Source organism: Dermacentor silvarum, unplaced genomic scaffold, assembly GCF_013339745.2.
Source record: "Dermacentor silvarum isolate Dsil-2018 unplaced genomic scaffold, BIME_Dsil_1.4 Seq10841, whole genome shotgun sequence".
NCBI classification, from domain to species: domain Eukaryota; kingdom Metazoa; phylum Arthropoda; class Arachnida; order Ixodida; family Ixodidae; genus Dermacentor; species Dermacentor silvarum.
Genome location: NW_023605547.1, coordinates 2,890 through 20,523, shown reverse-complemented (window position 1 = coordinate 20,523; position 17,634 = coordinate 2,890). Strand labels below are relative to the sequence as shown.

At 47.3% G+C, this 17,634-nt stretch overlaps 1 protein-coding gene across 1 annotated transcript; it reads right to left on the bottom strand.

Annotated features, from left to right (window-relative positions):
* Positions 1-6,544: 6,544 nt before the first annotated feature.
* Positions 6,545-11,244, bottom strand: LOC125941694 (uncharacterized). The gene is made up of 2 exons (XM_049659487.1): positions 11,218-11,244; positions 6,545-8,331 (listed from the first exon to the last, which is right to left on the bottom strand). Exons 1-2 carry the CDS (start codon positions 11,242-11,244, stop codon positions 7,168-7,170), a joined length of 1,191 nt encoding a protein of 396 aa, XP_049515444.1. The 3' UTR covers positions 6,545-7,167.
* Between the last annotated feature and the right edge of the window lie 6,390 nt (positions 11,245-17,634).

The window sequence follows — 17,634 nt, the reverse complement described above, 5'->3', positions numbered from 1 at the left end:
GCCATGTGCTCGGCGCCCATCGCAATCTGCGGCATGGCGATCGTATGCAGTGCGCTTGCGTGCACGACAAGCGCGTCGCCGAGTCTGTCGTCGACGGATGACGAAGGAGAGAAGGGCGGCCTGTCCGAAGGCCCAACTTCGTCCCTCCTCCGGGGCCTGGTGGCCAGCGTGGTGCCCGTGCTACAGCGGTCGTTCGCGCGCTCCAACGTGTCCGCCACGTGCACGGGGGCGCTCATGGACTTCTCCCGGAGGATAATCAAGATGGACATCGCCGCCTGGAGGTGTACGTATACGTGCGTAGGCCAACTGTCGGTCGCTAGGCGCCGAAGTCTCGAAAACGATGAGTCAATACGGAGAGCGCAAATTTTAGTAATGCGTTAGGACTAGTAGTGCCAAAGTAGAAAAAAAAAGTGTACGAGTGTGAAGCCGGTCTCGGGGGTAGAGGTAGAGAGGGAATGGGAGATCTTAGAAGAGCATATGTGTGTGCGTGTGTGTGTTGCAACTTGTGCTGGTCTGCTCCGGGCCACCGTCAGTTGCCCTTCGCTCCTCGAAGAGGAAGGACGGCTGTCGAGTGAGCTCCTGAGCAGCACTTTGTAATGTGGTGAAGGCGGTTTAAATCATGCATCCAGGACCTCAAAGATGTGTGACGTAATGCTAAAGCGTTCCTCTCGCGTTTGCTACTATATCGCTACTGAATATTTGCGATACAGTTATATGGACTCTCCAAGCGAATTACCGCCGTCGGCGTCGCCGTGGGGTTCCGCAAATGTTTAGAGAAAGAGATAATTTATTAGAAAGGCAGAGAGGTCGGCCTGAGCTAGCATGCCCTGGCTTGCTACTCTGCACAGGGGAAAAAGGAAAGGGGACAAGCAAGAGTGATGAAAGGTGATGATGAGGAGAGGAAGAAGGCATGCATTTATACTCTAACCCAGTGGTTTCCCTAAAGTCTTGCGCCTAGTCCGGTGATCTTCAAGTATAGTCCAGAGCAGCCCTTGTAGCTATTGATGCTACTGTACGGTCACACATTGCGGACAAAATATTACTTTTGGACAATTTATTCGCTTGCCAATGCCTGCTAGCGTAGAAGCCTGCGTCTTCCGCTGTGATGCGTAGAGAGGGCAGTCGCAAAACAGATGCTGGAGAATCTCACGCACTTGGAAGCGCTCACAGTTTAGGCTGTCCGTACGGCCATTAAGATGTGCATAGCATTGAGCGAAGATTGACGCCCAGGCGCATCCAGGGAAGCATGCTTGCTTGACATCGCTTGACTTTAGCCGGCAGGCGAAAAGTCCTGCCACAGTCTATTTCCCGCAGGCGCCTCTGACGATGGTCTGGTTGAGCCCAGTAATGTGCTGTGCAATATCGCATGAGCGTAGTCAACACAGCGTTTACATCGCTTCGCGAGTAAGGAATCTTAAGTTCGACGGCTCTAGGAATAGCATTTCTTGCTTCCGCATCAGCTAGCTCGTTGCCGGCCAAACCGCAGTGACCAAGTGCCCATTGGAAGGTAATTGAGTGACCTTTCTTCTGAGCAAGATCAAATACACGTATTTGTAGGATGTCTAACGCTAGCATGTAATACTGGCCTCTCCTCGAGAGAGAATCGATGGCTTGCAGTGCTGATCTTGCGTCAGAAAGAATAGCCCATGTACGTGGTGTCAGGTAGGAGACAAAATGGACAGCTTCCCGTATTGCCACAAGCTTTTCAGCTGTTGAGGACGATTTGTGGTCCAATTTGTATTGGTGGGTTGTGCCCAGCTGAGGGATAACAAAGGTTGCATTCGAAATGCATGAAGTAACGGATCCGTCTGCGTATATGTGCATACAGCCATCGTATAGCCCAGCCAAGCGGGCCAAGGTGAGTTGTTTAAGGCCAATGGAAGGAATACGCGACTTCTTGGAAATCCTAGGTATGGGAAGGCGCACGTTTCGTCTATGCAGTGTCCATGCACGGCGGCACTTCAGAGATGAGGATAGGTGCGAAGTCTGAGACAATGTATGCTTGTGACACAAATAGTGAGACATCTTGAGTAGGTGCAGCTTGGGTGGTTTCCTTGAATTGAAGACAAGGGATGGTGTGTTTACTGGCATGGCTCTTTACGGCCATCGTAGCGGCACCTGTGCGATGTCATTTTATTAAAGACGGAACGCCAGTCAAGGTAGATAACTGCCAACTGATACGATGGGTGGGTCCAGGCGAAAAAGAAAAGGACCGATACGAAAGATAAGTCTTACAGATATTGCCATATTGATTTAACTACATACTTGAGTCAATTACATGTTTCATATTTTCTATGCAACGTATGGTCCTATGTAATAGGAATTTTCTGCAAAAAAGGTTACGTATTCGTTACGAGATCGAGAGTGTAGCTACGGCATTTATGTCCTCTTCCCTGCCAAAAAATCACACCTAAATGCACAGTACGAGCAGTGACTACAATGGTCGTTCGGCAAGGGAACGGTCCTTTCGTGACCATGCAACTGCGAGGTCTTATTTGCAATCAGATGTTCCGCATGACAGCTGAGCGTTGTCTTGAGTCGCGCGGCGCAGCTTGGCCTGCGAAAATGCCAATTTTGCTAACCGAATGTTTTCTGACCGTTGGGCACGATACCCAACACCGTGCTACATCGTGTTTTCCAGAGGGCAACGGTTTCGCCGTCTTTTTCTTTTAACAGCGGAGCTGTTTCAGCCGGCCGTCAGTCCGTAACGCGTGTACAAAAAACCTCGTTGAACGATTACGTCACCGCGCGTTGCCTAGCAACCACCTCGCAGAGCGGCGTGTGCTTCGCCTCCTCTCGGTACCGTGCACATGTTCGCTTGACATGGGACGTTAAGAAGAGGGAAGGCGAGCATGCGCGCGGCGCGTGCAATGCTCGGTAGAGAGAAAGAGAAAACGAGAGCGAGAGAGAGAGAGAGATACTGTAGTAGCACCAACGAGGCAACGCGCAGAGCTGCTGCCGACGCCCTCCGCGTTTCCCCGTTTCCCCGCGTTCGCGCCGAACGTGAGCGGCGTCCGTGACAGTAGCAGGTGCCTCTGGCGGCGGCTAGGCAGGTTTCGACCAGCCTCGCCCCGGCAAGTGTGGAGGCTCAGCTTGGCCGGGACGTCACCGGGGAGATAAAGCTCAGAGACGTCGCGATGGCGGCATAACTCTCGTTGACTTTGGGGCGAGTACATGTAGCCTTGACATGGGAACCCAAAGATCCGGACACCCGAAGATGAAGCCGCTCATTATGAAGCGCGTCGCGCGGCCAAGCGAGAATCTGCGCGTCGACAGCGAGCAGATTCGGAATACCGCGTCTAGCAGCACTTAGCATTTCCTACCAAAATTAACTTACCCAAGCCTAGTGAAACCTGGAAGAAGCTAGGTCGATCACCAGCTCCGCCGTTTACTCCAGCAGTGCACCACTAGAGCAAGCTGCCCACGTTTTTTTAGGGGTGAAGCTCCTTAGGGTGTGGGTCTGTCCCTCCTTTGTAGTATGTCGTCGTCGTCGTAGTAGTAGTAGTAGGTAGCCACGTCTACTTTTATGAAAAAAAAATTCCGAAAGTTGTGTCCGTAGCGCGGAATCGAACCAGGGACCCCTCGCTTTCGAACGCGCGTCGCTAACCACTACGCCACGAAGCTTTTTTTCTTTTTTTTTCTTTATTGCATTGGTATAACAGTCAACCACGTAGTGACAAATTCATAATTTTAGAGCTGTTTCATGTGTAACAAGCCTTCCATACGGGGCACCCAATCGGTTACACACTTTTTCACTTTTTCCATTTCGAGAAATGAAATGAGACTCGCGAAAGTACTCTATTGCAGGGCGAGCATCAACGTATGCATGGCGAACAGCCATGCGTGACGTCCAAATACTATGCAGAGCCATTAACATAGTAATATCATATGGAAAACCATCCTCGTTATCAATCCTTAGGTACCTTATTCCCTGTGCATCCAAAGGGAAATCCTTCTTTAAGGTCCTTTGCAGGACATCCCAGAAGAACACGCCATCCCAGCATTCCAGGAACACGTGTTCAATCGTTTCAGGTTTCCGGCACAAGAAACAGTGGTCACCCCACGGAACGAAGAATCCCTTATCAGAAAACCAAGTCTTAACTGGCAAAACGCCTGCATGTAATTTAAAGAAGAAGGTTTTCACCCTAGGACGCACAGGCATGCTTTTTACACGTTTCAGCACCTTGCGCCACTTTCCTCCCGAGAAATGAGTCCGGTACAATGGAATTGGGAGAACAATATCACATAAATCATTATACAATTTTTTATGAGACACTGCGCTTAAATATTCAATCGAGAAACGGACCTCCAGGAAGCGGCACGACTCAAGAACTTCTTTAAGGTAACCCTGTAGTCGACCTTCCATTTTATTGGAAGAGATGACAAAGTTGGGCAAAGCACTGACCAGTCGTACTTGGCAAACTGTGCGCAGAAAAGGATCCTGAACATCTCGAAGGTACAAAAAACGATTTACAAGCTGTCTCAGAAATAAATGCGATGAGCTTAAGCCCCCATCACGAACACGCCGAAAAAGGTTCGTCCGACTTGTTCGTTCCCATGTCGATCCCCATATAAACACGGCAAAAACTCGATGAAGTCTCTGCACATTCACTCGAGAACAGTAAAGCACTTGTAACACATACCACAATTTACTAATGAAAAACAAATTGCAAACCGTTGCACGAGCAAAGATTGATAAATCTCTGCCCTTCCATTTCGCGGCTTTTTCTCGGATTTCTTCTGTCTGTCTCCTCCAATAGGGATCGCTGTCGGTGTAATGTTCTAAGGGTACGCCTAAATATTTCACCGGGGTTGTTACCCACTGCACATTTAGGAAAAACTGTGGCGTGAGATCCCAATCGCCATGCCAAAAACCAATACATTTTCCCCAATTGACTGCACTGCCGCTTACCTGACAAAAACGTTTTACAATGGTAATAACCTCCGCTATACTTTCGAGATTTGAACAAAAAACACCTATATCGTCTGCATAGGCCAGAACGCGTACTTCAGATGCATGTAGCCTGAAGCCACTAATTGTACTGCGGTTTATAATACTTAGGCAAAAGCTTTCAATAAACATGCAAAAAAGGAGAGGGGAAATAGGACAACCTTGGCGAACTGAGCGACGCACTTGGATGAGATTTCCAACTTCTTTGTTAACAATGAGCCTAGTACTACAACCACTGTACGCCATACGAACAGCTTCAGTTATTACTGTGCCAACATTTGCATGTTCTAAGACAGTTATAAGTAAGTCATGTGGCACGCGGTCAAAGGCCTTCTCAAAATCAATCTGGAGCATCGCAACTGCACCCTTCATGACGTCACAACACTCTAATACACACCTCGCTTTGTGAATGTTGGTAAAGATGCTTCTGCCCTTTATTCCACATGTTTGATGCGGGCCCGCTATTTCTTTTATTACGCTTTGCAACCTTCTAGCCACTATTTTCATAAAAATTTTGTAATCAACATTTGTCAGACTGATAGGACGATAGGCTGATACCTGCCGAAGTTTGATAGAATCGTTCGTTTTCGGAATAAAAATGGTATGGGAAGTGAGAAATGAAGGAGGCAGAGATTTAAACTCAAAAGCCTCATTGAATACGCGCCCCAATATCGGAGATATTTCTCGCGTGAAGGTCTTATACAAAGCCGCACTTAGCCCGTCAGGGCCAGGGGACTTCCCGGGATTTAGGTCTTCGATTGCTTTCTCTACCTCTCCTACCGAGATTGAAAGTTGCAATCTATCCTTTGTTTCGTCATCTAATTGTGGCATGAACGCCAAAAATTCACTTTTGAAGTGGTCGATATCTACCGTACCTAAAGAAAACAAAGTACTGTAATACTCGTAAAAGGCTTTCTCAATATTGTCTTTAGCACTTGTCAAGGCACCATTGTGTGTTATTTCTGCAATTATATTACGTTGCGCGTAACTTTTTTCCTTCCCTAGTGCACGCTTTGTAGGCCTTTCGGCCATTACCGTTTTCTCTGCTCTCGCTCTTATAATTGCACCCCGAAATCTTTCCATGTCTAACAACTGCAATTTTTCTTTCACCACGCGGATATCTCCCTTAAAGGTGCCAGACGTTAGACACTCTTCTTTGACAAGAGTTTGCAAGTTTGAACGTAACAGTCTCTCGTGAATACGTTCCTCATGTTTAAGTATGCTGCTTCTTTCTACAGCTTTCATTTTAATTTTTTGCTTAAATGTTTCCCATTTCGGCCCAGCTTCTGAATTAATGTCACGATACAGTTCTTGTATGCCCTCATGTACAAAAGCTTTGAAAACATCGTCATCAAGTAGTTTATTATTAATTTTCCATGAATCCCAGATAAATTTTCCCTTTCTTTCTTTTTTGCTGCAAATGCTAAACATCACGAGGCAATGGTCAGTGAAGGAGAGGGGTGTTACGCAATAATCCTTCAACAGAGGCACAATATCCAGCGACACATATGCACGATCTAAGCGTGCGTGACTAGAACCTTGAAAATGCGTGAATTGGACATTATGCCCACTTGTGATGCATTCTCCCACATCTTCCAGAGCGAAATCGTTGATGATATCCATTAACTTTATCGTGCTAGTCTCACGGTGCGGCGTAGTACTCGTTTTGTCTCGTGCTGAGCATACACAATTAAAATCGCCGAGAAGGATCAGTATACGATCAGTGTTACAATACTCACTAATGCGGCCAAAATAATCTAGACGCTGTGCAACGTCAGTTGGAGCATACAAACAAAACACGCGCCATTCATTGCCGGCAAAAACAAAGTCACAAACTACAAAGCGGCCCGATGGACAGCTTATAACAGACTGTATAACAATTCCTAAGCAACTACGCACCAATAATACACACCCTCCTGACGTCCCCACCGCATGACTGACGCACACACTATAATGCGCCGAGAACGGGCGTAACATGCCGTCGGTCTGGTCCTCGCCTTGAACTTTAGTTTCCTGCACTGCGATTATGTCCAATTCTTGTTCCAACGCAATACGATACAACTGATTTTGCCTTCTTTTAGTCGCTAATCCTCGTACATTAATTGTTCCTACGCGCAGGGACCTTTCCAACGACAAAATTTTCCTGCCGGACGAGACCGCCGGCAAGACGCCCTCACATCCCATCTCGACGCTTTGTGCAGTCGCCATAGTGGCGTCTAAGAGTTCACCTCTTTGCCGCCCCTTGTCAGGGACGACGCGCGCGTCCGAACGGCGCTGCGAGGTTTCTTCTTCACCCCATTCGCTTCCAGCGAAGCTTCGACCTGTCTCAGACGCTGCTCCTGCGACACCGCACTCACGTCGTCATGGCGACGCTTTGCCGGGGTTGTCTCCGCGTCCATATTTCCCAGAGCACTTTCGTCGACCGCTTGCTTTATGCTTGCTGCCTGCTGCGTTTGAGAGACGCTGGTCGCGTCCGAGGACTCTCCCGTGGGGCCCTCATCCTGGAGCACCGGACCAACGCCAACCACGTTCGTTGTAGCAGCCTCTTGGTGCTCACCGACGCTGGACACCGTCATGGCCGGCGTCTGCAGCCCCGAGACGCGGACTTCCTTGTCAGCTCCCTGATCGGTTCCGCTCTTGTCGGCTGTCGCTGGTGCGGCAGCTTGCTCTGCCTCTTCCTCGTCCATGACAAGCTCGCTTTGGTCTACAACCGTAGATCTGCCCACGGCTTTGGCGTAGCTGCGAGTACATGCCTCCTGTCCATGGCCAAACGCATGACATTCGGCGCACTTCGGTACCCTGCAATCACGCCGTATATGACCCGTGTGCTTGCAACGAAGGCAAAGAGGGGCTCGTCCTGGCGCCACAATGAGCACTGTACCGCTGCCCAGGCGCATCTGGTGCGGTATGTTGTCCTGTGCGATACCCTCTTTCAAAAACAATCGCACAAACTTTGTCAGAGAGTCAGCACATTCGAAGCCCTCCGCTTTCCACCTGTCATTGGTCACTTCCTTCACTTCGCCGTATTCACTGAATGCACTCCGAATGTTATCGCTCGTGACATCCAAAGCCACCCAATGCAACTTCAGACGCACCTCTTGCCTGTTGGGGTCGATGACGATGCAAAGACGATCCTTGACGACCAACCTTCCTGCTTCTATAAGCTTCTTTTTCGCTTCATTCGTCCGCAGGTTAACGAGCCAGACGTGGGACATCTGGTAGGCACCTATTACAGCAACGTCCTTGATGACGCCGGCGTCTTGTAGGGGCTTTCGAAAGTCTTCGATGCGGTATGGACGACCTGAGATGTCGCAGTGCAGCATGACTGCACGCTTCATAGCTTCACCTGATGAAACATTGGGCAAAATAATCCTGTAGTCCTTGGGCACGGAAAACGACGGGCTACCACGGCCGGTCCCAGATAATGTGGTTGAGAGTGGCGATCTCTCCACATAGCTTACAGTGGGAATCGATAACGGCGCCCGCCTGCAAGGTGTCTAATGGGTTGAATTCCGGGCGAGTTCAGGTTAGAGTAGAATCCAAAAATGGCGGTAGACTGGGAGTTAGGCTTGCGCTTAAGTCAATATCACCAGCTTTCCCATGCAGGGTCACTCATAATTCAAGCGCATCTTCTTGTTGGAATGAATAAACTTCAGGGAATCGAACCCAACCCGAACTCGAACGGAAAACCGTACCCGAACTGGAACTTCAGGGAGAACTGAACCCGAACCCGCAGCAATATTCCAAGAACGTGCCTGAACCAGAACTGAACCTCAATAATAATTAAAAAAATAACGGTTATCGGTTCGGCACAAAGCGGTTCAAGCATATAGGGTGCTCAATAGGTAAGCGATTCTTCGATATATATACTTCTTCAGTCGGCACACCTCACTAGCAGATCGTTATGACTCACGAGTTGCGTTGTGTGCGAGAATAGGGGGAGACTTAGGCATAGACGGTTGCACTTCTCAACGCGGCCATGCCAGTTCTACCCCGCAGCCAAAACATTGTTTCGGGGGCTTCGCAGAATCGCCGTCTCTATTGAAGCTCCCAATTCGGCCGTTATAGGTTCGCTTGCTACTGTTACTAGATAAAACCTAAAACGCACACGCTAGGATGCACGCGTAGACCAACAATGACGGCATCCTCGAGAAGAGAAAATAGGAAATACAACGAGCTCTTCAGTACAGCTGCTTGTAACAATAACACTGCGGTCGCTAATAAGGATGCTGTCATCATCTGAGTGTGTGGGAACAACGGCGCCAAGCGGCATGGGACACGCGCTTTTTGTTGCGTACCATGGTTCAACGTACGTTCGGCGCTTCCCAGCAGATTGCAACGCTCTTCGATTTATCAAATCTTTCGCGCGGCACAATGTGCGTGATTTGGACTTTGTTTGTCCGTGATTAGTCAGCACAAGACTGTGCCATGCATAGGTCAGCAGACTCACTCATGAGTTGACTGACTGCAGACCGACCCGTGAGTCCGAGTGAGGCCCTGAGCAAGAATGTACAGTGGAGCGCTTCTTCAACGAACGCCTCGGCAATGAAATGACCTGTATAGCGAATGATTTCCTAAGCCTCAAGCACTTTGTTATAAAGACGTTCTACTGTAGGAATATCGACTGTATATTGTGAGTGAATTCGAATGATGTCCGTTTATGCTGCCGACCTAAAAAAATCCCTAAAAATTCACGCAGAAACTCTTCTGGGAGTTGCCAAAGTATTATGCGTAAGCATTGTGCCACTTGCTCATCTCCACTCAGCCTGGTGTCATTATCAATGTTTTGAAACTTGATCTGGCCAGTATGAACCCTTATCAACCTTCATCGGTCGTTATCAACCTTATGGAACATGATCCGGCTCTTATCGGCCCTTATCAACCTGGATGTCCAGCGAAGCTGTTGCAAAACCACCACTATATTATATACAGTTGCGGAGGGGGGGGGGGGGGGGCATGCAATGCTTTATTGGTTGTTCGGATGCTTGTTTCGACCTTGTTCTTCATTGAAAAGTACACTGTTCTGTGTGTTTTATGGGTGATTTCAATGAATGTATGCACTGTTCGCATCGCTTTGCTGAGCCCTTCTAGTCTCTGCCTTACGTGGGTGAGCCATTGTATTCGTCTTACGTGACGGACCAACAGGTTTCCTTGTTGGGTCGGCATAGAAATGCTTACGCATTTAAAATGAATGCGACGGCGGCGGCGCGCAGCGTAGTACATTGCGCGAGTGCGGGAAGAAATGATGAGGCACGGGAATACGCGGCCGCCGTTCGATTGCCCTCGGGCTCCGCGCCACACCAGTACCCCCGCGTCCCTTCCTCTTTCCCCCCTGAACGCGATGTACCAATTTCACGCCTTTTATCGCAGCTCCGGCAATGCAAGTCGGCGCCACTAAGTCGAGACTCAAGGCGCCGTGCTTCGACCCCCGCCCCCTCCATGTACCTCCACTGCTTCGCTGTAAAAATGGTCAAACGCTTTCCTGCACACTGCAACACCAGTCCTACGTGTTTCTTTAAAGGGGCACTAAAGGCAAATACTAAAGGCCAGAAACCGTGCAACGCTTGTTTCATGCCAATACCTAATTTACGAGAAAATTGCATCTGAAGGGTCCGAATCCGAATACCTTCATCGCAATTCAAATCTCTCGCCACCCATCAGGGGGAGTGATAACGTTGAATAAGCGATCAGCGCCCTTTGCTGTTGTTGGTGAGTAAAACGGCTCCCGACAGACGGCAGTACGGTTTTTTGCACAAAACGCAAACGCGCGACCGGGGAGAAACCGAGCCAAGAAAGAGCGGTGGATTCCGCGGGCATCCCGCGACATCGCATGGAAGTGGAATTCTCTGCTGCTTGCAGTTTGTGCGAGTTTCGCGAACCAGCAAAACCAGCGCAGCACTACGCGATAACGAAACTACTGAAACGCGAGAGCGCGGGCGGCGCAGTTGAGCGAAAATGAAATCTTTCAGCCGCTCGCATCGTTGTCACGGGTGATGTCAATGACTTCGTTCACAGCGAAGCTGGTCTAGTTGGTCGGGATTTTTCGTGTCCGCGTGCGCGGCTCTCGCTCACACAAAAATGTCGGCCGATCCCGAAGACAGTGCAAAGAAGCCGGAAGAGCACAGTGTGCTCCTTCTCTGAGAGGCATCGCATGACGTCATCAGGTGACATCATCACTTGACGAAGACGTCATCGCGTGATGTCACGTTTGACGTGATGGCGTCATCAGGCGATATCGTCACGTGACGATGCCGTTATTCTCTTACATTGGAATTACAGTCCAAAGCGGTCATGTCTGCAGCTTGTGTGCAAGTCGCACTTTACGAATTTTCTGACGCAATTTACTTTGAGAAATTGAATTAGTTCAATAACGCTCTTGCGCTTGGCGGAGGGCCTAGCAGAATGAGGTTGCATGCTGTACTTCCGCACACGTGCGTGCGTGCGTGCGGTGCGTATCTGTGCATACAATGCAAGGTCGATCCTAATGGTCTAGAAGCTTCGTGCGAAAAGCGGTTCAGAACGAATTGTCACCGACATCAGCAAGGGTGGCTATGGGAGCAGCGATTGAAGCGCGACTATGTTTGGAGGGAACAAACATTGCGAAAGAAAAAAAAAAGCGTTTTTTATTAAAGCGATACACTGATAGATTCATTCAACGAAATTAAAGTTCCTAATCAATTTTATATACGCATGGCGAGGTAAGAAAAGACAATTTGGTTTTACTTGAGCATTATCAATAAATACCTTTATTCAGCGCCCACCGTAAGAGCGCCCATCGATAGCGGCGGGCGTTGACGCCGCTATCACTAGCGGCCGTGCACTTGCAATGCAATGCAGTTCTTGAAGTGGGCAGACAGGGGCACTCGTAAAGTTCACCTGTTACAATACGCCCCCCCTCACATGTTGTGATGCTTTGCTTGTCGACGTTTGTCTGAACATGGTGACGCGTGTAGTTTCGTTGTTTCTTAACCAGTTCAGTCAAAAGTAGTGAGTTGCGACCGCCAGATAATTGTTCACTTTAGTTGTTTTCGTGGGACAGCGCTGGCCGACGGGCTTGGCGTCCGACGAAAGGACGACCACTCTACGCCCAAAGCGTTCGTCGGCCTCCAGACAAAGTATGTTCTGCGCAAGGGTGCGGTTTCGACACCCTATGGCGGAACTTTTCCTGCATCGGTTTCCGCGCTGAAAGCTCGCGAAACGCCCATCACGTCGCATGGCGGGGCATTTGAATATACAGCTCTAATGGCAGGCACCCGAAAACAAATTTCGCGCCTTTGAGAACAAAATGACGTCATCTCTGTTTTTAACGGATTATATTTTCTTCCGCCGGAAGTGCTACCTCCTCACGCAGATGGCGCTAAGCCCCATGAACGGGCTATTCATTACTCCCCATATCCTTGTCATGGGAGTAAACGCCGATAAGCTCTCTCAGAAAGCAGCCCACTGAACTCGTCTTAACCTTTTTGTGTGACGACGCAGTTTAACAGTCAAAACGCAATATCAAGTGATTACAAACTAAATATCAGCACAAAACACCAGTTCCGTGCATGAGGTCAATGCTGATGAACCGCCATGTTTTGAACGTATGGGCTTCTATGGAAGCTTCGCTACCAGGTGTATTTACATTGCACAGTGTATCTGTCCTTGATGCGTGCGCGCCTTGCCCGTTGCATCTGTCGCACAGCGTGTGTTGCGACCGTAATCGACATTATGACAAACACTGTCCAAGAACTGTAACTCAGCCTAGCGGCTGCGCCAACTTGGACACACCTCAAACAACAACTGTAAAGGGCTTTGTCTTTGAGTTTCCGCGTAAGAGAATTATGTTTTCTCGTATATTCGAATTACAGAACGAAGCTATCACGTCTGCAGCTTGTGTGTAAGTCGTACTTTACGAATTATGTGACACAGTTTACTTTGAAAAATACGATTAATTCGATAAGGCACTTGAGCTTGGCAGAAGGCTTAGAAAAATGAGCACGTATGCTGCACTTCCGCCCACGTGCGTGCGCGCGGGAACTACGTCGCTTGTGGAGGTGGTGCTTGTCTAACGTCGTCTAACGTCTGCTACGTACATCCGTTTTCACAGGGTGGAATGGAGGCGGATGTTCTTTTCTCTAATAATTGAATAAAAGTGGCCGAGTAGCATTTTCTTTCGTCTTATAATGCAATACAATGATGTTTTATAACGAGTGGTTGAATACTAGTGACAGAATTTAAATGAGGAGTGCCTTCGTCATCGGGCAATACTTGAATGCCCCGGGGGAGTGTCTAATGGTGTCCTGCATTTACCGCAGTTATCTCGATTAATAACGTTGTGTTCACGATAATATCCACGCCTTAGAGATTCTCGAGCACTAATCTATCACTTCAGCTTGACTTAATATTTGCTTTCACTGTCCCTTTAAATACGCGCTGCTGGGCTGTCTGCGCATGCGCAGTCCTCGACGCGACGGGGAAGTTTCCTTCTGGCATCCTGGAAGGCACCACGGGAGATCTGGGCGCTTACGACGAGTGCCTCTCCTCGAGACTCGAGGCGGTTGCCGGACACGCGCCGGCGCCCTCCGCCTCCTCCCATGGCCAGTACTGCAGCGTGTTCCTCAAGCCGAAGCAATCGAGGGCAATGGACAAGCTCATCGCACAGCTGACGCGCTACTCGGTCGTCAAGGTACGAGTGCATTTGTGTACATACAGCTGCGTTCAAAGGACGAGTTTGCCTTAATTTGTCCTGGACCGGAGGGAGTGAGGGTCAGTTTGCCGCACGTTTAGTTTCATCATATGCCATGCTTATTTTTGTTTTGTTGCTCGTGCGTACAGCGCATACGTCCTATGCTCAGAGAATGAAGCGCAACGTCAGCAAATTTCGCTGTGCGTCGTGAGGTCACAATAATGTCGATGACGCCAAGGTGGCACTTCGCGATGAACTTTATAGTATCAAATCGAGATATCTTATCAGCGTTTCCCAGCCCTCATACTTCCTAACTGTAATTATTTTAAGGTGCGAGACGTTCCTGGTACAGTTTCTACAACTTCGAAAATACGTGATCCTCCGATAACGTTGATTACCTAAATCTTAGATTACATCTCGCATAATGAATGGCCTGACATTTACCATAAAAGAGTGTGAGCTGATGACGCAATACATTTTTCTTGCAAGGCAATCAAATATAGGTCTATAAGCAACATAAAGTTATATATATATATATATATATATATATATATATATATATATACTATATATTAGCCCGTGTACAGGTTATTGCACAATAATGCAAGGCCCATATGCGCGCCACTAATCGAGAGGACTATTTGAGGACCAGAAAAGGTGGCGAGGATGGCTGTTGAGACTGAAATCTACTTGAAGCGCTCGTGGTGTATTAATTGTGTGTTCCTTCCACTGGTCCTCGCTTTTTTCGCGCAGCCTTAACCTTCCTTCAAGTATTAACCAAGTAGCCAGGAAGAAAGTTCTCATATCTACTGATATGAGGAGAGATAAAATTGTTGAGGAATGATGGCGACACGGGAGATGTCTGATGTTAGGTGTTCAGCCTTGCGGCACTGCTGAAGGTCCAGGTAGGCATTGTATGAGGACACCGACTCAAATGAGTATCTAATAAAAATGGTCTGATGTCGAGCTTCGAAACATATCTTGCGGAAAGGATTTTTTTTGTTTGTGATTTGGGAAAGTAAATGCTACTTTTTTTATTTACACGATACTGCAGACCTCATTGGTCCAATCAGGATGGGCAAAAATAAAACAGAACGCCATTCGGAACAGAACGCCATAAAACAGAACGCCATAATTGGGAACGCCAAGAAACAGTACTGCAAGTAATAAAATACAGGGGTTGGCCACTAACAGCAGACAGGCAGAATATGTTAGACTTCGTCAACTAACTCAACGCTTTAACTTCTTTAATAGGCAGAAGAGAGTCGGAAATATTTTTTGCATAATGAGGTAGAAGGACTCGAAATAATGACGACGGATAGGCGGTTCGCTAGCAGCCGGAGAGAGATATATATATTAAAGTTTGTTCAACACGGCTTTTACTCAAAGAACTCTCCAGTATTTGTTCATGATTCAGGCAACATTTGCTGGATGTGCCTGACATCCGGCTGGCGTAGGTATTATGGCTTCAGCAGGTATGTCTGAAGGTTAAGCTTATTATGGTGCACAACTTCCATGCTGGATGTCGCTTTAAGAGCTCTGGAGCCTCACCAAATTATAAATTAACACCTCGCAGATATTGCGGAGAAGTCAGAACAAAGAGTGTTATTATCGGTGTATGAATTCCAGTGTAATTAAAGTTCAAGGGAGGCTAAACAAAAACCGTTGTGGGCACTCATCATCGCAAAGTTACGGCTGCTATGGGAATGACACCACAATGCTTACGGCATATAAAAAGAATGTGCCATTGGCTGATTCTTGCACCGCAACAATATTTGCCATTACGATTGGCGTGAATGAATCTGGTTTTTTTTTTCGTTTTTTATTATTTTTGGGAGTTGATGCTACGTGCGAACGGCACAGGAATTGGGGCGCTGAAACGTGTCCGGTGCTGTTTTTTACATGCAGAAGCGGTTCAACTTGACTATGGCGCGCAAGGCCATCAAAAAAGGGCGTGTCCGCGGCCTGCGCTTCGGACTGTGCGTTCCGTCCGCTTGCTCGCCCACCGAAGTGGAGTCCATCCTTGGATCACGTAAAGCCTCTCTGATATTCTTCCGTGTGGGTGAAGCTTTATAGAGACGGCCCAGATCTGCGTTGAGACGGGTCCACGTGAATCGAGACACATTGGAAAGAAACTATATAACGCATACACTGTAAAAATCAGCAATCAATTTAACGGTCACGTTTTCATCATTTTGACAAGCCATCGGCGTCATTCTGACAATACGTTTCTATCTCCGTGAACGAGACGAGAAGGAGAGAGTCATGAATACGAAATGGAAAAAAAAAAACAGAATGAAGGAAAGAGAAGTTGTTTGCAATTGCCTTCGATTGATTCGACGGGCTGTCATGTGCAGTACGTCGTGGGGTACGCCTTACAAAATGACGACCTGCTGTCATTTCGATGGTTATATGCTTGGAAATAGAACTGCCAAAATATTTACCGTTGTTTACTGACACTCCGCGCATGTGAAATTTCTTTCTTACACAAATGGACGGAAGATCGGAGGCCTCATAATTTTTAGAAAGTTCACTCGGTCGCGATATTTGTGCACTGTTATAGAAAGAGTTAGTAAAAGTGAGTGGCAGTTAACCACAAGAAAGCCTAAGCTGGTTATCTGCTAGAACCTTTATATCAGTTTCGAATAGTTGGTAAGATGCCGTATCAACTCGCCGAAGTTTTCATCTTAGCGCTTGACTTCACTGTCACAGTGTGTGCGCCTTTTTTACTCATAGCAACGAGACACCGCGTCAAAATGTCTGAATGGTCAAAATTCTTTGAAAGGCCACGTCCACTAGCGCTGCGGTATTGAGTTGTTAGCTCTATACTCTGGCACTTCAGCTGCATTGCTTTGTATATTTAACTTCTTAGGAAAGAAAAAAAGAAAAAAAAAGAAAAAAAGAGAGAAAAAAGAAAAAATACGAAAGAAAATTGGGGACACGTATGAAGACAAACACTACAGTATTTGCGAATACCGTACACGTTTCTGGGGAACAAATCCACAGTTAAACACCCATTAATGATTACTAAGTTAAGTTGTGTTGGTACATTGCATTTCCTGTAGTAGCAAATCGGCCCCCTCTACGTGGGAGGAGACCAGTTGAGCTGGTAAAGACGCAAATTCACAAGACTCGTAATATATACAGTTTTCTTTTCAGAAACTAGCTGTAGGTATATATACGGAGTGTTTCATTTTAGCTGAACCAAAATTTTTAAGATTGCCTGTGGCAAATAGCACAATTATAATCCTTGATATAAACTACACGATGAGGCGGCCATTACTTTCACAAGAAATCAAAACGCCCAATTGAATAAATAACATAATTACGCTAATTAACTTTTTATTAAATTATTCTACGGCACATCTTTCAATCTACGAATTATAGCCGCTGAATTCGCAAGGCGTATCCACTTGGAACGAATTCTCAGAACTGAACCAGTTTCGAGATATTAATTTTCAAAATGTCCGACAAAATGCATGGGCGTTCCAGTTAACATTGTGCTTCAATGCATAAAACAGCGTTTTCCTAAAACAGTGGGCTTGCAAATGGGTTCAACTGAAATTGGTTCGGACCTGGGTACTAAGTGAAGGAAACACTAAACGATGGTGGTAGAAGTCATTCATGACCATGACTCAGCAAAAATGACAAGCATTCAGCGTAAAAAGATGAACACTAAAAAAAAAAAAACAACAACAACAATGGAATGGTTTCATATGTGCTAAGTGAAGGAAAAGGCTAAACGTTGATGGTCGAAGTCATAGGAATGAGCATGACTAAGAGCATTAAGGTCTCTTATTAAGCGTAGCGAAAGGGACTCCTGAGGACACATGACATGAATGTCATGACATGCGTGTCATGCACGTAGGTCTTGAAACAGCCGCCTACTTCTCGGTGCTCTCATGGTCATTTCACTAACTTGGTATGCTCCCCGCACACTGCTTCGCATAACATCCGTTCTCACAGGGTGTGGGTTCTGCCGCCTTTTTTTACTTTTTTTTAGAAGTAATGTCAG

Excerpts from the sequence above, each read along its gene's own strand:
- LOC125941694 (XM_049659487.1), bottom strand. The coding sequence starts at position 11,244 with ATGACCGCTTTGGACTGTAATTCCAAT. Across the intron at positions 8,332-11,217 it reads CTTTGGACTGTAATTCCAAT|GACTACAGGATTATTTTGCC; the intron begins GTAAGAGAATAA and ends TCCGTGCCCAAG.